The sequence below is a fragment of the Dipodomys merriami genome, unplaced genomic scaffold (assembly GCF_024711535.1).
Source record: "Dipodomys merriami isolate MVZ:Mamm:240054 unplaced genomic scaffold, mDipMer1.0.p SCAF_116, whole genome shotgun sequence".
NCBI classification, from domain to species: Eukaryota; Metazoa; Chordata; class Mammalia; order Rodentia; family Heteromyidae; genus Dipodomys; species Dipodomys merriami.
The window spans coordinates 1,844,921-1,865,183 of record NW_027202449.1 but is presented as its reverse complement, the minus strand read 5'-3'; the positions used below and the strand labels follow the sequence as shown (position 1 = coordinate 1,865,183).

Below are 20,263 nucleotides of genomic sequence, written 5' to 3'. Positions count from 1 at the left end.
TTATTTGGCTGTTGTTTGTGGAACGTTGTATCAGTGTCCTCCTGTGGACACAACCCCTCCACCTCTCCTCCGTGCTCCCCCCCCATGCTCCCCTCGGTGCTCCCCTCAGTGCTCTCCCTCCATTCCATGTTCCATGCTCCCCTCCATGCTCCCGTTCCCTGGAGACAGCACGGGGCACAAGAGGGCAGAACAGAGATGACCAGAGGGAGGCTGTGGGCAGGTGGCCCCTGTATGAGACCCCTCGGCTCCACGCCTGCTCCACGGGTGGGTGTGGCGCGGCCCCCCTGCCCTGCTGATGCCAGTTCCCATGCTGGGCTGTCTCCCCCGGCCCGGGTGGCAGGCCGCCGCCTGCACTGGGCCCGCAGGCCCTCTGTCCTCAGGGGCGGCCACAGCCACGCTGCACCGTCTGCTAGGCGTGAAAGCCACATTTGACGACAAGATGAGTGATGTGGACTTGCTGAGAACTGCGAGGAAACCGGAAGGTGGGGGCTTCAGCGCTCTTCCCAGAGCCGGGTGAAGCCAAGCCGGAGGAAGTCGCAGGAGTGCGGCCGACTTGCTCCCTGCCTTCCCAGGGGAACTGCATTTCCATTAGACATGAACATTCCTCACGCTATGCTCACCTTCCTATTTCAAGTGGCAGAATTAACGTAGCAACATTTACATCGCATTCTTCCTGGTGCATACTCTCTCAGCTTGTAGCTCTTATAAATATGGCAAAGGGGCTGGGAAGGTGGCTCAGTGGTAGAGTGCTTGCCTTGCATGCCTGAGGCCCTGGGTTCGATTCCTCAGCACCACATAAGCAAAAAGAAAAAAGGAGGAAGTGGCACTGTGGCTCAAGTGGTAGAGCGCTAGCCTTGAGCTGAAGAGCTGAGGGACAGTGCTCAGGCCCAGAGTTCAAGCCCCACGACTGGACCCCCCCCCCAAAAAATATGGCAAAGGTGTCTGAGCATGTTTGGGTGACCACTTTCGGACAGAGTGAGTAGGGATGCTTCCGTGATGTTGTTGATTGTATTTCAACGTTAGGGAGGACTTTAGAAGGCCACAAGGGGCCCAGGGCCCACACCAGGGAAGGACACTGACCACGCTCAGGGCTCTCCTCTTGGCCTGCTGCGCGGCGAGGGGCGGGTTTTGGACTGGCTGGGAAGTCAGGCCCAGGTGGCTATTTGGAGGACGGGTTAGCATCTGCCAGGCTCCCTGAGGCTCCTATGGAATGGCGGCCACCCTCCCTGCTGCATGGGTAGCTCTGGCCAGCCCCACAGGGCAGAGTGCCTGCCTGCCCGCCAGCCAGCGTGACCGGTGGCCCGCGTAGGCGGTGATGGACGCCGGTGGCGTTATACAAGAGGGCTGGCTGCGGCTGCCCGGGTCCCGGCACCACAGAGGCCCCGGAGCTCTCCTCCCACAGGGACACGTGTGCTCTGCACATGACTCAGGCTGCCAGGACAGAGCCCCAGTCCCGAAGAGAATGGCTGCTCATCCGCTTCCACCCCTGACCCTGGTGGGTTCCCTGGAGAGGGTACTATCCCCAGATCCATCAGACCAGTGACGGCAGGCGCTCCCTCTGCACTAAAGCCTTTGCCCAATCACCCAGAAGGACAGAGGGCCACGGCAGTCGGTCCAGATTGCATCCAGCTGCCCGAACTGTTGGCTGTGTCCTCTTGTTAGACAACCACAGCTGTTCATTCACTGAGGGGGCCTGGCTGTGAGCTGGACGTTTGGCATAGCAGGGGTCACCGCCCCGCAGTCCCTTGGACCGCCCCCTCCACCGGAGCTCACCTGTGTAGATTGAAAGCTGGGGCACACCCAGCTGTGGAAAGACTCAGGGCCAGGAGGCTCAGGCTGGGAGGGGTTCCTGGGATTCTGTTCCCTCCCTCTCCCTCCCTGGTTTCCCGCCCCAGGGTTGCTGAACTCTTAGATACTTCTATTTTGGGGGAATGTGGTAAAGTAGGACTTCCGGAGCCTTCCGTGAAGAGCTGAGTCAAGGGAGGATGTGTAAGGGGAGGAACCTGTCTCCCCTGCAGATCCCAGATCAAGAGGCATCTTACAGACTCGCCCCTTCATGGCTGGGCTCTCCAGAACCTTTCTGGTCTTGGTTGTAATTTCTTCTGTCACTCTTGGTTTACAATTCCCGACATCCTCTATCAGCATTTTATTGATTCAACTCCCGAGAACGAATATGGGTGTAGATGGAGCCTCAGAGTGCCCGTTGGTATAGAGGAATTTTCCACATTGTCTGGGTTCTCAGATCTAAGCCTTGCTATCCTTCCTGCCCAGAAAAGTGGTTACCCCTGCCGCCTACACTACCTCCCAGAGGGCTCTTTCCCTTGGCCCTTGCTCTGCCCTTACCAAAGGGGCTGCTCCAGCGCTTCCTAGATGCAGGGGCCGGGCATCCTGCTGCCGCCTGGGCTCACCCCAGACACCCCTCCAGCTCCTCTCCTGGGAGGGTCTGGAGTGCTACTGACCTTCTGTGTCCTGCAAGGACTCGTTGAGCCGTGTGGTTATTATTGATACATTTTGGGTATTGATTTGATTTTGCTTTAAAAGACAGCAACCTCGAGATGGTTAGGATAGGGGATTCGGCATTGGCCAGTCCACCAATCACGCAGTGCAGGCTGAGGTCTTTCTGTCCTTAAAGCTGAAACAAGTACCATTGACAACCCGCGTGCCACAGTGCCTGTGGTCTGCGTGTCTCCAGGGGTGCAGACGCGCACCCCGAGCCAGCCCTGGCCTCCTGCCCCACGTTCTTTGTGCTCAGATACCTGTCGGTACGTCACTCTACTGCATCTGCTCACGGTGCCAACCTCTTCCCCTTTGGACCTGAGCTCTCCTTCTGTCTTCCCTCTCCTTTCTGCGGCCGGTTATCTTGGTTTCTTCTGAGATGAGAAGGTGGGTGGCACTCAGAGCCGCGGTAGAGACGTGCTGTCTCTCAGCAGAGCACAGCTGAGCGCGGGGCTCCATGCCTGGCGCTTCGTGCCCGCGCCCCGCGCCCCTCCTCATAGCCAGCACGTCACCTCGGGCCCTCCATCCCCAGCACATGTGGAGCGCTTTACTCCGGAGTCTACATGAAATGCCAGGGAGGGGACTCCGTGTGAACAGGCGTGGCGGGAAGCCGCTTCACGAAACAGGACGTGAGCCGAGGCATGGGCGGTGAGCCAAATTCTGGCATGGGCTTGGGGAAGATGTTGGGAAAGGAGCCTCAGATGAAGGAATGGGGACGGGGACGGGAGGGCCACTGTCCCCTGAGTGGGTGGCTGCAGGTCCGGATGGGGACGCCAGGCCAGGAGCCGTGGGTGTGGTAAGCACCCGAGAAGCTGGAAGAACCAAAGAGAGGGGCACCCTCAGAGTGAGACGTGGCCGCTTCCCAGCCTCCGAGCCTCGCCGGCCGTCTTCCCTGCCGGCCGGGCTGGCGTTTTCACGAAGCAGGGGAATGGCAGGTGCAGGGCTCTGAATGGGCTGCGCGGCTGGCTGTTGGGAGTGGGCTGGCTCATGTCTCTAATGAGAGTCTCGGGCGCGCCTGCCTCCTAGCGGGTCTAACAGCGTACCAAGGGAGCGGCACCCCGATTACTGTCCTCGTGGGCAGTGTGACTCACCGTGTCATTCTCTGTGCGTGGCTGCCCGTGGGGAGGAGAGGCCCCTTGTGGAGACGGTTGTTTATGTGTCGTGTTGCTCTTCCAGATGCCTTAGGGCCACCGAGCCGCAGCACAGGAGCTGGCCTTGGCGGCCTGCGCCTCTCAAGGCACCACCGCGGCGCAGGCAGCTGGCATTGACTGGGCAGGAAGGCGCTCCGCGGGCTCCCGGCCTCCGCAGCAGCCCACCCGCCATGGAAGCCCCCGAGGTCCCTGTGGGCTCGCTGATCGACTTTGGGACGGAGCTGCCCACCTCCCCTTCTCTGCAGGCAGCACCCCCTGCCGCGCAGGACAGGGACAGCTCCCTGGGAGACGATGCGTCGGAGAGCGAGGCCACGGAGTCCGCAGACAGTGAGAACGACATGGGCGAGTCACCCTCGCACCCATCCTGGGGCCAGGACCGCCGCTCCTCCTCCAACGAGTCCTTCTCCTCCACCCAGAGCGCCGAGTCCGCCCCCGACGCAGAGAGCCTGGCACTCCGGGAGTTCATGCGCGGCTACGTGGAGAAGGTCTTCTCGGGAGGGTAGGTACTGCCTCCTGCTCCAGGCCCCCCTCTCCCAGGGGGCACTGAGGCGGCCCCCAGCCCATCTCGCTGGCACGGAGAGGCGCGTGGGAGGTTGCAAAGGGCATCTGAGCTGGGCTTCACCCCAGACCAGCGATGCCAGCTCCCCGGGGGGCGCAGCCTGCCCCGCGCAGAGGGCAGCTGCGCAGAGAGCCCCGAGGCCCCCTCCTCTGGACCCCATTCCTCACACTCCCCCAGACCTCTGCTCACGAGCGAGGCAGGTGCCGTGGCACCTTTGCCACCATGCCCATTGTGCAGCTCCGGGCCTTGCATGCTACTCCTGTCAGCACTGGGCACGGCTGGGTAGACTGTCCATTCTCTGCCCCTCAGTCCTCTCTCTTCTCACCTGTGTGCCTTGGCTGGGCTTCATGGCCCAGGAGGCAGGTCCTAGAAAAGACAGGGCTGTGCACTTATCTTCAGGAGTCTCTTATGGCAAGCGGGCAGCGGAAAGCAGAGGAAGAAAGCACAGCTCTCTCGGGCCCTCATCAGCTCTGTTCTTTGCCAACACATTATTTAGAAACTTCTCTGTGCATCCGCAGTTGGCTCCCTATGGAGCCATCGTTTTCCCCACTGCCCAGCCATTCTACAGTGCTCGGCTCACCTCGTCCTTGCCAAATCCAAGGACAGACCGCCTGGCTTCTGTGCCAGGGTGGCTTCTCGCTGGCTTGTCTCCTTGGGTATCTGGCTAGAGGTGGCGGTGACTGGCTGGAATTAAACGTACAGGCCACCCAAGGTGGCGGCGTTCCAGTCCCCAGTGATTCCTGAGCAGCGGCCTGCTCCCAGTCTCCTGCCACCTCTCTGTAGCCTTCCAGTGGTGCTGGGGGTGGGGTGGAGGGGTTGTGTTTCAAGATAAGGTCTCACTATGTAGCCAAAGCTAACCTCGAACTCCTGCCTCCCTAGTGCTGGAATTACAGGAGTATACCACAGAAGTGTATAACCTTCTGCTTCCTTTTTGAGTGTTTGCAAGAGAAGCAAAGCTTCCTCAGGTCTAGGGCTCAGACCTCCCTGGGCAGAGCCAGGCAGGGTGCGGGCTCCAGAACCCAAGGTCTGATCTGCCATGGTCAGCTGGTCTGAGTTCAGGCCTCTGTGAGAAGAGCAACACATACGTGCTGTGGATGGCAGGGGAGGGCACTCAGGCGGCTGGGCTCCCCCGTTCCGTCTCCTGCTCTTGCCTCACTGTGAGTCTTTGTTCCAAAGGACTGAGCCGTTGCCCTTGTCTTCTGCCTTTCCTCAGGGAGGATTTGGACCAGGAAGAGAAGGCCAGGTTTGGGGAATACTGCAGCAGTGAGGATGGGAAAGGCCGCGAGTGGTTTGCGCGCTATGTCAGCGCCCAGGTGAGCTGCAGGTGGGAAGCAAGCAATGGTAACAAACTCCCAGCTCTTTCCTGTACCCACACTCCACTGAAGAGACAGCACGGGGAAGCAGCTCAGCCGAAAGGCGGCGTAGAGCAGGACAACAGGAAGGCACTCGTGGGGCACCACCAGGTCCGGAAAAGCTTCCCTATGTCGGCCATCCATGAATTTCTTCCCTTTTTTTGTGTCAGTCATGGGGCTTGAACTCTGGGCCTGGGCGCTGTCCCTCATCTCTTCAGCTCAAGGTTAGCGCTCTACCACTTAAGCCACAGCACCACTTCTGGTTTTCTAAGTGGTTTATTAGAGATAAGAGTCTCATGGACTTTCCTGCCCAGGCTGGCTTTGAACCACAATCCTCAGATCTAAGCCTCCTGTGTTGCTAGGATTACAGGCATGAACCACCGGTTCCATGAATTTCTTTTTTCTTTTTTTTTTTTTTGCCAGTCGTGGGGCCTGAACTCTGGGCCTGGGAGCTGGCCGTCAGGTCTTCAGCTCAAGGCTAGCACTCTACACTTGAGCCAGAGCATCACTTCTGGCTTTTTCTGCTTATGTAGTGCTGAGGAATCGAACCCAGGGCCTCATGCATGCAAAGCAAGCACTCTACCACTGAGCCACCTTCCCAGCCCCCAAATTTCTTAAAAATAACCTTTAATATTCTGTTTTTGCAACTGATCAATAATATATTCAAGACAATAAAAGCCATGTAAAGAAGACTGTATTAACAAAGCTCAAAACAATTTTATAGGTATTCAGTAGACATTTTTTCCAAGTGATATAGTCTTCATAGAAGAAAAAGAAAGAAAATACAGAAGAAGCTACCGACAAATCCATGAGCCAGAAATAGCCAGCGTTGGTTTGGAGTTTGTCCTCCCAGGCTTTTAGGTGTGGGTGACAGTGTGAAGTCCCTACATGTCTCAGCTCTGATGAGCCCCTGCCGGTGCAGGTGGGCGTGGGGGGGGGGCTTGGGCCCGGCCAGCCCAGCAAGCCCTCAGCTCACCCTCAGGCAACTGGCTTCTCTCCACAGCGCTGCAAGTCCAAGTGCGTGTCCGAGCCCACCTTCTACCGCCTGGTGCAGTCCTTCGCGGTGGTGCTGTTCGAGTAAGTGACCCCCCCTCCCCAGCCTGGGCCTGACAGCTACTGTTCCCACCACCTCTCCTCCCCACAGCTGCTCGGCCGTGCCCAGCGTCAGCCAGAGGGAGACGTGTGACAGGAAAGCCGTGCTGCTGGTCCTCACCAGTGTTAACGATCAAAGAGCTGCAGCGAGTCCCAGGCGCAGCCCCCCGTGTGACACCCTGGCACCCCCACCTCAGCTCTGAAGTGTGTGCATTTCCCACAGTGAACTGCTCCAACTAGGTTGCCACCCCTCCCGAGCAGACTGAGAGCCGCGGCAAGCCGTGTGGAGCAGGGGGCTGTGGGGAGTGGGGACAGAAGAGCAGCCCCTTCCTGCCTCACCTGTCACCTGTCAGGGAATGGGCCATGTGACCACACAGTCTCCCTCCCAAGATTGCTAGAGCTGCTGCTTTTTCTTTTGGCTTTGGACCATAGAAGCCTGGGACACTGGAAGGAAGCGGTGTTGCGGTGCTTGGAGGCAGATCTGCTGCTGGATAGGGAAGAGGGCTGTGGTGGGGCAGAGCACGCCCTCCCTACAGGCACCAAGCCCATTCTCCTCCTCCTCCTAGGTCTGAGAAGGGCCCTCCTTTACTCTCCCCCTCCAAACAGAGGCCACTGTCCCCAGAGTCCTCATGTTACCCTCTGGAGCTGTCATTCTCTGGCCTCTGCATTCCTCTTGCTTTTTCTCCTCCCCTTGAACGTGGGCACGCATTGTAGAGAGGGTAGGAATCCTTCCTCCCCTTCCTGCGCTCCCTCGGCGTGTCCCAAGCCCCGGACACAGGGCTGTCAGGGTCTGACGGGCGGGAGGGAAGGGAGGGGAAGCCCTCGCTGGAGTTGTTCCCTCAGGCCTCCAGGCTGCCTCCTGTGCGCATCCTTGTGCGGACATTTGCAACTGTCGCATTTTTGTGAACGCTTATTTTACAAAGTACCACAGGAGTACTTATGGAGTTATATGTTATTAGTGTCTTCAGTTTTTACTTCACCCTCTGATCATCAGTCTTGTGATTGCATTAGAAATTTAGTTCTTTGGCTGGGAATGTAGCTTAGTGTTGAGTGCTTGCCTAGCGTGCATGCATCCAATGTAGGGGGGTTGGATCCCTCAATACCACATACACAGAGAAAGCCAGAAGTGGGCACTGTAGCTCAAGTGGTAGAGTGCTAGCCCTGAGCACAGAAGCTCAGGGACAATGCTCAGGCCCTGAGTTCAAGCCCAGGACTGGCAAAAAAGGAAGACATTTAGTTCTTTAAATTGACTAGCACTTTTTTTTTTTGACTAGCACTTTTTAAATAACTTTATTTAATGAAAATGGCCCTTAATCCTACTATGTAGCATCTACATTCTAGATGACTCTCATTTAAAACTAATAATTGTCCAAGGTTAAAAACTACACAGAGAAGTATGAAAGGGAACAGAAAAGAAAGGCAAACAAGCTTCCTTGCAATAACAGCCCCTTCCCCACCCCCTACTCCCACCCGCAGTCCTCTCCTGGTGGAACCCACAGTAAGTGGCACAGACCAGAGCATGAGGACCCCTCCACAGAGGACGTTGCGTTCACCAGGCGCAGTCCTCACACCTGTTATGCTAGGTGCTCTGGAGATAGAGAACTGGAGGGTTGTGGTTTGAAGATAGGCTGAGCAAAAACTTAGCAAGGCCTCATCTCAGCAAGTAAGTTGTGTGTGGTAGAACACACCTGTCATCCCAGCTACATGAGACAGAGGTAAGAGGATCATGTTCTAAAGCCAGCCCCAAGCAAAAAGTGAGACCCTACCTGGACAGTAAGCTAAAGCAAAAAAGGCTGGGGGTGTGGTTCAAGAGGTAGAGTGTCTGCCTAGCAAGTACAAGGCCCAGGAGCAAATCCTGCCCACACACCGCCATACATCTGAGTGGCTGTGTGGCGTTCTGGTGTACGCATCTGCCAGGATGAATCCCGCTCCTGCATTCCACGCCTTTCTCACTGTCAGCACTGTGACAGTCTACAGTCATTCCTGTGCCATAGACCTCCTTCCACGCTTTCCCTGTTCTGTTTGCTGAATGGAATTATCTATCCATATTTCATAACCATAACACATAAGGTGTAACCTTAAGTATAGTGCAATATAGCAACAATAATTCTCGACAGTTTTGGCACACTGTTCAATATGTTTCTTTTATGGACTAGTTTGTCTTGATTTTCAACGAGTATTGACACAATTTTTGTTCTCCAAATCCAGTCCTGGGCCAGGAGCGAGGGGACAGTGTGGCCCAGGTCTTTCCTGGCTCAGGCCCTGCCCAAGGCTCACTGAGCCAACAGTGGGGCCTTCTCTGGTCCTTGTCTTTGCCACCCCCTGAGGATCTGGGCTCCCAGCCCGTGGTGTGGAGACATCGTGTGACTTATAGCTGATACCTAGGGCGCAGAGGCTGCTGGCGGAGGGCCCTGAGCCGCTGGCGGAGGGCCCTGAGCCGCTGGCTGGAGCAAGGCTGGGGGTGGCTTCTGGCCTGAGCATGTGGATGTGAGCTGGGCTCAGTTTGCTGATCGTCACCCTAAAGTGACAGGGCATCTAGGGGACCAAAGCATTCTCCCACTCTGTCAGACCCAGCCTTGGGCTGTGCACCCACAAGAGGCTCCTAGCTGGCTCTGGGGGACTATTTTTGTCCCTTCCGTGGCATTGTCTTGGGAGTGAGGGGTTAATTTCAACGTGTTTATGGAGTGTTTTAAAGTCCGGTTTGATTAAGTCACCATCGGGGCCTTGCTTCCCATCCAGGTGCCATCAGATGGATGACTTCGGCCCCGCCAAGAATCTCATGACCATGTGCTTCACCTACTACCACATCGGTGAGACCCGGCTCGGCCTTGGCCTCCACACACGTCTACCACCGAGGCCACCGCTTGCCAGCTGGCAGCATGGCGAAAGCTGTGGGCTTCCAAAGAGCAGAGGCCAAGGACAGGGAGGGGACAAGCCAGTAGTGAGGCACTGGAAGTGGGTGGGCCACGGGCTGTCCATGGGCAGCGCCGCAGTCCACAGAGCAAAGGAAAGGCATGCTGTCAGGAAATGAGGCCAGGGTGTCATGGGCGGGGGAGACGGGAATACTGGGGGAATCTCAGCTTTATGTTTTCACAAAACACACTTGCCTCTGAGGCCTCCCCCGCCCCCCGATCCCATGACCGTGCCCTGTCCTGGGAACACCTCTGGTCCCCTCACACCGCACACACTGTCCAAAGGCAGACTTCAGCTGCGGGCTGCCGCCTGCCGCCCCCCTAGCTCCTTCCTGACTCCTCTGCACATGGCCGGTGCCCTTCCCATGTCCCAGCGCCCCTAAGGGCATGTCTCTGGCTACCTCTGGGGTGACAGCTTCCCACCACCGAGGCAGGGAAAGCCCGAGACACCCCAGGAGCCTCCTGTGCCAGCCGCTGCCTGGCTGCACTAACCTGGCTCTTCATCTCCTCCCTCCCTCCAGGCAAGCCGCACCTGCTCCCCTCCGAGCCCAGGGAGAGAGCTGCTGGCAGCATCGACTCCTACTTGAAGTCGGCCAACAGCTGGCTGGCGGAGAAGAAGGACATTGCCGAGAGGCTGCTGAAGAACACAGAGAACATGAAGGGCTTCTTCGGGGGGCTGGAGACCAAGCTCAAGGGACCTTTGGCCAAGAAGAATGAGTGAGTGGCCCGGACAGCCTCTGCCTGGTGGGGAGAGGCCTCCGAGGCTGGGCGGGCTGTAGCCAGCTCAAGGCCTGCTGGGATTCTGTGCCCGCAGCCTCCCGTGGTGTCCTCCCCCACACAGGCAGTCCAGGGCTGGCTCTTGGACCGATGAGCCCACAGTGATTGCCAGTTGACAGTGAGGGACATCACACCTCTGCCCCACCCTCTCCTCTCTGGGGGCACTTAGTGGCCAGGGAACTCAGGAAGACCCCTGCATGTCCCTGAACACCTCTAATGGGAGCCACACAGCCTGCCTCCGCTGTGCCAAGTGTCTTTGATTGGCGGGAACATGAAGTGGGCCACATTTGACATTTCTGTGGCTTTTCTTTCTCCAGAGAAGATGAGAACAAACCCAAGGACAGGCAGCCCAAGGCGGGTAAGTGCTGTCCGCAGGAGCCGGTGGCAGAGCCGCGTAGGAAGGGGGGAGGGACATTCGCGGGTAGGGCAGGGGAGGCAGGACCTTGTAAAGCCAGACTCCCGGCTCACCAGAGGCTATAGCCTGTGGTTAGCCAGTAAGAGGAGTTGGAAACAGCTCAGGGCTACGCTTCCCTCTAAACACAGAACGGTGCCTTAGAGAGTTCACAAGTTGGTCTGTGTTTTCTTACTGAATGTCTATGGATGCCTGAGGAAGCTACTTCTCAGTCCCAGGGTTGTTGAGAGGTTCGGGGGGCGTCATTTTAGGTCTGTCCCCAGAGGAGCTCTAGCGCCACGTGTGGCGTGCCTTCTCTCGCAGGAAATCTGCTGTGGAATTTTTTTTTCTTTTTTTTTTTTTGCCAGTCCTGGGGCTTTAATGCTGGGCCTGGGCCCCATCCCTGAGCTCCTTTTGCTCAAGGCTAGCACTCTACCACTTGAGCCACAGCGCCACTTCTAGCTTTTTCTGTGATTTTTGGAGATAAGAGTCTCATGGAGGGCTGGGAAGGTGGCTCAGTGGTAGAGCGCTTGCCTTGCAATGCATGAGACCCTGGGTTCCATTCCTCAGCACCACATAAGCAAAAATAAAAAAAGCCGGAAGTGGCGCTGTGGCTCAAGTGGTAGAGCGCTAGCCTTGAGCTGAAGAGCTGAGGGACAGCGCCCAGGCCCAGAGTTCAGGCCACGACCGGACCCCCCCCCCCAAAAAAAAAAAAAGAGTCTCATGAACTTTCCTGCCTGGACTGGCTTTGAACCATGATCCTCAGAACTCAGCTTCCTGAGTAGTTGGATTTTCAGCGTGAGCCACTGGAGCCCAGCTGCTGTGGAATTTTGACCATGTGTCTTTATAACCTTTCTCCCTCCTACAGAGACCGTGTCCAGCCCCGAGGCTGAGCAGAAGGGGGAGAAGATTTACCTGTACACACACCTGAAGCAGCAGCCCATCTGGTAAGGCCGCCACACCCCTTCCCTGCTGACCAGGGGCAGTGCCTCCTACAGCTCCTCCTCACCGCCTGCGGGTCTGTCAGCAGTACTGGAGATCAGCCACATCAGTGGTCGGGCAGCCACAGGGGAACACGCATGCTACTCAGTGCAGGCGAGGATGTGGAGATGGTGGTGCTCTCCCCGCTGGTGGGAATATGCACGGGGCAGGCCCTCAGAGGTTAGCACAGTGACCACGTGACCAGCCACTGTGCTCTGGGTCCATGTTCTAGGTCTACGTGGCCACGTGGATGCCTTGCACAGAGGCTTATAGCAGCACTGTGCAGAGAAGCCCCAAAGAGACAGCGTAGATGGCCACCACCAGGAGAAAAGAGGCAAAATGTGGTCTGTCTACACCATAGTGCTACCTGCCCTCCGAAAGGGGGGGACCTGGATGCCTGCAGAGCCTCTGCCACACGTGGACCCTGTCATGCTTAGGGAAGGCAGACCCAGAGGCCGCAGGTTACGCGCGCCCACACGCACAGAATGCCCCGCAGAGGGGAAACCCTAGAGGCAGACCTTGAGCTGCCACGGCTGAGATGGAGGGCGTGGTGGCGTGTGTAAAGAGTGATTCCTAATGGACGTGGGGGGGAGCATTCTGGAGCTGGACAGTGAGCAGTGATGAGTGCACGGCCATGAGTACTCTGAGAACAGCGTCCATTTCACCTGGGAGCTGCGGATCAACCCCAGTATGGGTGCTGGGCCAGGACCCATGAAAACATGGAAGATGCTTTATTCACGGTGACGCACGCTGTCTTCTCCTCCGCCCTGCCTCTCCTCGGCTGCTTAGCAAAGTACTGATGCGGGAGGCTCCGCGTGGCAGTGAGGAGCAGCTCAGACCAGTGTCCTCCAGCTTTTCCGTGTCTCCTCCTACAGGCACACGCTGAGGTTCTGGAACGCGGCCTTCTTTGACGCTGTCCATTGTGAGAGGAGGAAGCGATCTCCCACCACCAGGTAGGAGCCAGGTGTGGTCCATTTCCCTGGGGAAGAGGACCAGGGTATGGCTTTGTTTCCCGGTGACTGGCGAGAGCCACAGAGAAGGGCTGAGCTGCCCTGGCCCTGCGTCCTCCACTCCACCACCCTGCAGCCCACCGACTCCTGAGGGGCCCACGTGGTGGTGCCCAGCTTGCACGAGCGCTTCTGTCCTGGGCTCTGGCATGACCTGGCCTGGCCCGGCCCTCCCGGAAACACAGGCCCCGCAGAATGAGGCCAGCCCCCCCACCCCCTCCCCACGCCAGCTTCTCACCGTGCAGACACTGAACCCTGGGGATGTCTTGAAAGCTCAGACCCCACTGAATAAGCCCACCTCCCCTGCCTCCACTGCTCGCTGTGCGAACGCTGAGCCCTGGAAGCACAGCTGTCCTGGCACGGTCAGCTGCTGCCGGCGCAGGCCATGCACCGCCCTGAGGGTGGGCTGCGCCTCGGGACTCCAGGACTTGTTCAGAAAGCACAGCAGCAGGAAGGGACCTGGCCCTGGCCCGGGCCGTGCCTGGCACCCTCTGACTAAGATAAGCCACGGGGCAGCCAGAGACAGCAACCCTGAGGAAGCGGTGCCAGCCCTGGGTGCCCTTACTAGCTGGCCAGTCCTGAGACTTTGAACTGAGCCTCTCTGAGCCCTGGTGGCACCTTGTCTTCTCTGTCACTGGGGTGGCCACGAGCCTCTTTCCATCCATGTCAGGAAGAAGGGGCTGAGCGAAGCTGGCTGGAGGCTCTGTCTGCCAGCCCATGGCTGAATCCCATTCCACACCAGCGTGGCCAAAGATCCACCGTGGGGCCAGGTGGCTGGCCCAGTATCCCTGAGGCGGCCACTGGGGGAACGCATGGGCGGGTGGGATCGAGATCCGGTCCAGGGGCTCACATAGGGCTCCAGGCTGTGCCAGGGGATGTGGTGAGGGCGCCCGGGGCGTGTAGCCATGGAGTCTCAGTCCCCGCGCTCTGTCCTCTGCTTCTGCCTGCGATGACTCCTCCTCGCTTGCTGGCCCGCCGCGTACTGCGCATGACTTTGACGTATTCCTTTGTTTACTGTTTCTGCTGCCGCTCCAGAGGGGATGCTGGAGAGCAGGAGGAGAAGAGGTGTGTGTGTCATGTGACTCCGTTCCCTTTTACAGCGGGGCTGTGGAAGGCTCTGCAGGGCAGGGAGGGTGTCCCTGGGGAGGCCAGCCAGCCCCAGGGCAGGCTGGCAACAAGGCCAGGGCCTGCACAGGTGGGACCTTCTCACCAAGGCAGCCAGAAAACACTTGTGGTACTGGAGCCACGGGAGCATGTTCTGGGCAAAGGGCAGCAGTCTGGAAGCCCATTCAAGCTCGGGGCCTGTGGCGCCCTCTACTGGCCACTCGGCCTCTGTGCCCACCTCTAATCCATCGTGGACTCCCATGGGTCCACAACCAGGAAATTCACCCGGCTGAGAGGCAACGGGCAGGAGCTGTGTGGTCTCTGCACGGAGGGCCTGCAGGCCAGCAGGTCTGGGGGTCTCGCCTCTAGCCGCTGGGTGATGGGGAGGCTGTGGGAGCAGAGGGGACCCCTGAGGAGCCAGACGGGGACTGCTTCCTGCAAGCGCTGGCGGGGCCTGAAGCCTGGGTGGTGTGTGCTCGGTTGAAGTTCGGCCTTTCGACGTGCGGCGCGTTCACAGCGCAAGGCGCCTCCTTTCACTGGAGATGAGCTTGCGGTGTGTTGTCATGAGAAACCTTTTTCTTTTTCCTTTTAGCGATCATGGGGCTTTGAGCTCAGGGCCCTCCACTTGCTAGGTAGGCACTCTCCCCCTTGAAGCGTGTTTCAGTCCTTTTTGCTTTGGTTATTTTCCAGATAGGGCCTTACATTTTGGCCTGGGCTAGCCCCAGAGCTGGCTCCACCGCCTACCCCTGGAGCGGGGTTGCGGCAGCCTCGTTAGGAACTTGGAAGGAGCTGTGGCCGGTAACCGACCTGGCGCCAGCAGACAGGCCTGGAATGCGCAGGCCCCAGGAACAAGGCTTTCCGGACGGTAGCCCAGGCCCAGAGTTGGGGAGCATTGTGGCCTCCCTGCGGCTGGCCAGCGCTGCTGCCACCCAGATGGCCTGTCCTGAGCCCAGCTGAGGGGACAGCCGGCTGAGCCCCATGCGGACTCCACACCTCTGGCCTGTCCGAGAGCTAAGAGTGCTCTCAGCCGCCCAGGCCCTCCCAGGAGCGGCCAGCACGGCGACAGACCTCGGCACCACCCACCTGCCACGGCAGCAGCAGGCCTTGGTGCATCCAGAACCCGTTAGAACCCCTCAGAATGCAGGAGCTTAGCCAGTGTCAGGGCTGGGCCTGGGGGGTGGGGGATGCTCAGGAAGCCCCGCCAGCCCAGCCTCGGCCACTCGTGCTCCCCCCTCTCCCCTGAGTCAGGTTAACATCGGGGTTCCCCCCAGCTGCAGCAAGGGATATTGTGCTCACAGCTCCAGGGGAGCCGTGCCCATTTGGCCTGGGGTCGGGCAGGGGTCGCGGTGCACAGCAGCACACGGCAGGCCAGGTGCCAGGGGACGTGTGTGCCCGGGTAGTCCTGAGGACTGGGGCGGGGAGGGGGAGGGGCAGCGGGGCTGGGCACGACCCCCGGTGGCGCACCAGGTGGGGGGGCGGAGGGGTTCCTCGTGGGCGGCTCCCGTGCCAAGGCTCCAGGTGACCTCTGCCGGGTGACCTCTGCCGGGTGACCTCTGCCGGGTGACCTCTGCCCAGCAGAGCCAGTGGTGTGTCCCTCGGGCCAGCGGGCCAGCAGGGTGCAGAGGAGCTGGGCTCCGTCCCCTGGGCTTTCTCTCCCTCTGCTTCTCTACCCCTGACTACTCTCTCCTCCTTTCCCTTTCTCCTCTTCCTCTCCTCTATTGGGGCCCGCCCATCCCATCCAGTGTTGTCCCCATGGGGTGTGGGGTGTGGGCCAGCACAAGCTCCTCCCACCTCTGACGGTCCTCCCCCTCCCCCTCCCCCCTCCCTCCCCCCTCCCTCCGCCTCCCTCCGTCCTCCCAGAAGGACTTTGTGCTGGAGCCTTGCTGGGGACGAGCAGGAGCCAGGCAGCAGGGGCCGCGAGCTGGCGGGGGCGGCTCTGGCGCCCACCTTGGTGCCTGTACCTGTCTAGATGCACAGTGTGAACAGGGAGACCCCCCAAGCCCCCGCCCAGGCCAGGCAGGGAACGCGAGGTGGCACCCTTCCCGGGCCCCCACTCTCTGCCTGCGGCCTGCGCTGCGCTGCGCTCTGGAGCCGGGCAGAGCCGGGCTTGTGGAGGCTCTGCTTCTAGAGGAGGGTCTCCTTGCGCCATGGGGAAGGACGGTGGAGGCGCTAAGGGCAGGACAGAGCGGGGGTGAGCAGGTCTGGGGGCAGAGGCCTCTGGGAAGGGCCTGCATCTCCCGTAGACACCAGCCGCACAGCCGGCCGCAGAGCAGCGTGCACTGGCTTCCGGGCACAGGCGGGCCCTCCCCCTGTGGGCCTCTGTGAGGTGGCCCGGGCCCCCGTGGATGGCTGCGTCCCGTCACGGCTGCAGGCCGGGGACATGCGATGGTTCGGGGCTCAGAGGAAGGAGCACACCCTTGTGTGTGCGCCTCAGCATCCGGGTCTGGCAGGCTCTGGTGGAGGCCGTGGTTGAGGAGCGGCCTCACGTTGGGGGTGGAGCGGGGTGGGCCGAGCCTGGGGCCCGTCTGAGGCCGGGCTGCCCCCCTGTGCCCGCAGGGAAAAGTGGTGCCACATGACCCCCGAGGAGCGGGACGACAGCCTGCGGTTCAACGAGAACATCGCCTTCGGGCAGCTGGGGTAAGGCTGGCGGGGGGCACCGGCCGGGCCACGGCGTGGGAAGAGCTGGGGTGAGGCTGGCGGGGGGCACCGGCCGGGCCGCGGCGTGGGAAGAGCTGGGGTGAGGCTGGCGGGGGGCACCGGCCGGGCCACGGCGTGGGAAGAGCTGGGGTGAGGCTGGCGGGGGGCACCGGCCGGGCCGCGGCGTGGGAAGAGCTGGGGTGAGGCTGGCGGGGGCACCGGCCGGGCCGCGGCGTGGGAAGAGCTGGGGTAAGCCTGGCAGGGGGCACTGGCTGGGCCGCGGCGTGGGAAGAGCTGGGGCCCACGCCAGTAGTCTTCCCATCCCAGTCGGTCCTCTCGGCCAGGGCCGGGCAGCAGGGGTGACAGTGCCCGTCTGCCCCCAGCACCTTCACCCACAACATGCTGGCCTTTGGACTGAACAAGAAGCTGTGCAGCGACTTCCTGAAGAAGCAGGCGGTGATCGGCAACCTGGACGAGGGTGAGCTGGGCTGGGCCGGGCCGGGGGCGCAGGGGGACTCCGGCCATTAGGTTCCCGCTCTGCGAAGGCCGCATGCCTGCCACTTAGACACGCCGCTGAACCTACGTGGCTGGTTTCCGAGCCTCCCCCGAGTTGGTGGGTGCCAGGCCCCTGCTCCACCTGGACAGGGGGACAGTGCGGTGGGTGGGAGAGCGGGATCGCGGGCGGGTGCCCTGCAGAGACAGACTCCAGCCACAGCCAGTCCCCGGCCTGTTTGCTTCCCAAACTGCCCTGCCACAGGGGCCAGGGGGGCGGCGAGGGGGTCTGCGTTTCCTCACACTTCATGTGCCGTGATCTGCCACAGCTGCTGCTTCTCCTGGGCCCAAAGGCCTTGCCTGAGTGTTCTAGAAGACGTTTCTATCCTGCCCCCAAGTTCATGGCCTCAGGAGGCGCCAGGGTGTGTGTCCCCCGCCAGTCGGTGCAGCCCCGCCTTGCCAGCGGCGGCCACCTCCTCCCCCTCACGCAGCCCCCAGCATCAGACCATCAGACCACATGCACTTCCAGAAGCTTCTTACTCCACAGCCCCATTCCCAGGAAAGCCATGTGCCAATTCCCCACCCAGGCCCCGCTGTGCTCATACCGCATCCCTGTTCACTCGGGGCACAGCCCTGCCGGGGACGGGACAGGGCGGCCCGGGCGCTGCGGCTCAGGGGTCGGCAGCCCATCCTTAGTTGTGGCTGAGGAGGTGAGCGGCCATGGCCTCCCGCCCTTCCTCCTCCCCTAACCCTGCTTTCTTTTCCAGAGCAATACAAGCTGCTTAGCGACCACATCGAGCAGATGGCCGCTGAGTAGGAGGCTGCGGGCCTCCACCATAACCCGCATGACAGCAGCGGCACCCAGAGCCGCCTCCACGTAGCGGTTAGAAGACCCCCGCTGCCCGCCCCATCTGCCCCCGCCCCTGTACATGGCGTCCTCGGGACCTTCTGCCCCCAGCGAGCCAGGCTTGCGAGACGAGACCGAGGGAGGAGGAGGAGGAGGAGGAGGAGGAGGAGGAGGAGGAGGAGGAGGAGGAGGAGGAGGAGGCGGCGGCGGCCCTGCAGGCTGTGGGCCAGGGCCTGGCGGGCACAGGGTTGCGGTGCAGCTGTGTCTAAGGAGGCGGCTCGTGGCTGCTCGTGGCCGTTTGTGGCTCCCGCTTGGCCCCACCTCCCACCGTGATGGGACCCTGGAGTGCAAGGAGCTTAGGGAGGGGACATGCACTCCTTGAGAGAGACAGGGCCGCGGACGGGCCTCCCTGCCCCGGACGGGCCTCCCTGCCTCGGACGGGCCTCCCTGCCGCAGAGGCCGCCGTGGCGGTGTGTGACACCTGCCAGACAGACTCCGGCCTCGCCTGGCGTCTTCGTAGACCCTCAGACTGTCTGCCCAGCCCAGCCTCCTTCAGAAGTGGAGAAAGTTCCACGCATCACAGGCCGAGGGCTAGGCATCCATCCGCACAGCTGGGACGGGAAGGCCCCAGCAGCAGCCCACGGGGCCCTTCCTGCACCCTGGTGGGCTCTGGCTGCCCCGTGGGCTGAGCCAGGGGCTTGGCTGACCTCTGAGCAGACTGGTCCTGATTGACTGAGGTCTGAGCACGGTGACCACCACAGGACAGGAGGCACGTCCACCCTCCACAGCCCCGGGCTCTGTAGTCTCCCTCCCGTCCCCCTCTCTCCCCCCCCCAGTCAGAAGTGGCCTCATCTAGCCTGTGGGACAAAGGCGTGGCCCGAGGGCCCGCCCCCCCTGCGCTACCTCTTTTCTGCTCCTTTTCTCCGCTGACCTTGAATGCCTCCTTTTGCCCTTCATGGCCCCTCCTCCCTCCCTCCATTCAGTCATGAACTGTCTTGTGAGAACCACAAACCCACGTCTGTGCCCGAGGCTTCCCCGAGGGCCGTGCCTCCCAGAATGTTCTAGAGCGGAGCAAGGCTGGGCCATGGAACGTGTGTCCTCCAGGAGGTTGGGCTTTGGGCAGTGCCAGGTTGGGGCGCCGGAGCCGGTGGCGCCCAGGCCGGAGGCCGTGGCTCATGGGCAGGACGGGAGTGTGCTCGGCTGCGGCAGCCTGCTTGCTGGTGTGCCGCCTCGGACACTGCGCCCCTGCCCTCCCCTGCCCTCCCCTGCCCTCCCCTGCCCTCCCCTGCCCTCCCCTGCCTTGCCCTCCCCTGCCCTCCCCTGCCCTCCCCTGCCCTGCCCTGCCCTCCCCTGCCCTCCCCTGCCCTGCCCTGCCCTGCCCTCCCCTCCCCTGCCCTGCCCTCCCCTGCCCTGCCCTCCCCTCCCCTGCCCTCCCCTCCCCTGCCCTCCCCTGCCCTCCCCTCCCCTGCAGTCCCCTGCTGTGCTCCAGGCGCCCTGAGTAGGAGAAGGTCCCTGGGCAGCAGCTGCAGGGTCCATGGCGGCGCCCTGACTGAGCTTTGGGGGAGAGGAGCAGCCTGACCTCCCCTGGCTGTGCCCCACACAGACCTTCCAAACCCCAGTGGAGAGGAATGCCGTGGCTTTCCGTGTGTCTCCCCCCCATCCGCACATGCTAGCTCCCGGGAGGGAAGCCGCCCTCCACCGGCATGGCCTGCTGCGCTCAGCCCCGGTGCTGCTCCCCAGGACTCGCTCCCAACTCCTCAGCATGCCAGCGAAGCTGCTGGAGCTCCGGAGGTTGCCCACCCCCCTGCTTGGGTGATCGTTTTGCTTTGTGTGTTCCCCCCCCCCCCCCCCCCCGCGCACATCTTCAGGCCCAGCAGGTGGGCTGGGGCCCCTGGTGGGTGCACACCGGCTGCTGTGGCCACCGGCTGAGCTCAGGAGCAGAGGCTTGGTGCAGGGAGCTCCAAAGTGAAGTGCGGTCCTGGCAGACAACACCTGGAGCCCGGAGCAGCGCAGCCCTGCCCCTAGCCGCCGATTCAGATGTCCCTGTCTGACCTGCAGGGACGTGTGAATTGCAGGGACCAGTACAGTGCCGTCTTCTCCGCTCTTCCCGTCCCTCCCCACAATGTCAGAAAGGTGGCCAAGCCGGGCGCTGGTGGCTCAAGCCTGTAATCCTAGCTACTCAGGAGGCTGAGATCTGAGGATCGCGGTTCAAAGCCAGCCCGGGCAGGAGAGACTGTGAGACTCCTATCTCCAATAAACCACAAGAAAACCGGAAGTGGCGCTGTAGCTCAAGTGGTAGAGCGCTCGCCTTGAGCTGAAGAGCTGAGGGACAGCGCCCAGGCCCAGAGTTCAAGTCCCACTACCGACCAAAAAAAAAAAAAAAAAGAAAGGTGGCCAAGAACAGCGGAACCTCCCCCGCCCCACCTCAGGTGTATTGCACTTTATCTAGAAAGATCCACCCAGCC

At 61.0% G+C, this 20,263-nt stretch overlaps 1 protein-coding gene across 4 annotated transcripts in view; it reads left to right on the top strand.

Moving 5' to 3' along the window:
• The window catches only part of LOC138822852 (uncharacterized protein KIAA0513-like), a 40,783-nt gene extending 22,835 nt beyond the window's left edge, over positions 1–17,948 (top strand). For 3 of the 4 annotated variants that reach the window (XM_070015804.1, XM_070015806.1, XM_070015808.1), the window contains 12 exons: positions 3,673–4,146; positions 5,420–5,519; positions 6,562–6,635; positions 9,390–9,460; positions 10,084–10,279; positions 10,657–10,697; positions 11,599–11,677; positions 12,587–12,664; positions 13,754–13,783; positions 16,379–16,459; positions 16,843–16,937; positions 17,719–17,948. In XM_070015804.1, coding sequence (XP_069871905.1) covers positions 3,673–4,146; positions 5,420–5,519; positions 6,562–6,635; positions 9,390–9,460; positions 10,084–10,279; positions 10,657–10,697; positions 11,599–11,677; positions 12,587–12,664; positions 13,754–13,783; positions 16,379–16,459; positions 16,843–16,937; positions 17,719–17,768 — 1,369 coding nt within the window. In that variant the 3' untranslated portion in view covers positions 17,769–17,948. Of the gene's footprint in view, positions 1–3,672; positions 4,147–5,419; positions 5,520–6,561; positions 6,636–9,389; positions 9,461–10,083; positions 10,280–10,656; positions 10,698–11,598; positions 11,678–12,586; positions 12,665–13,753; positions 13,784–16,378; positions 16,460–16,842; positions 16,938–17,718 lie in introns of those variants that run through there. The other variant, XM_070015805.1, reaches the window with a different exon arrangement.
• The last annotated feature ends 2,315 nt before the right edge of the window (positions 17,949–20,263 follow it).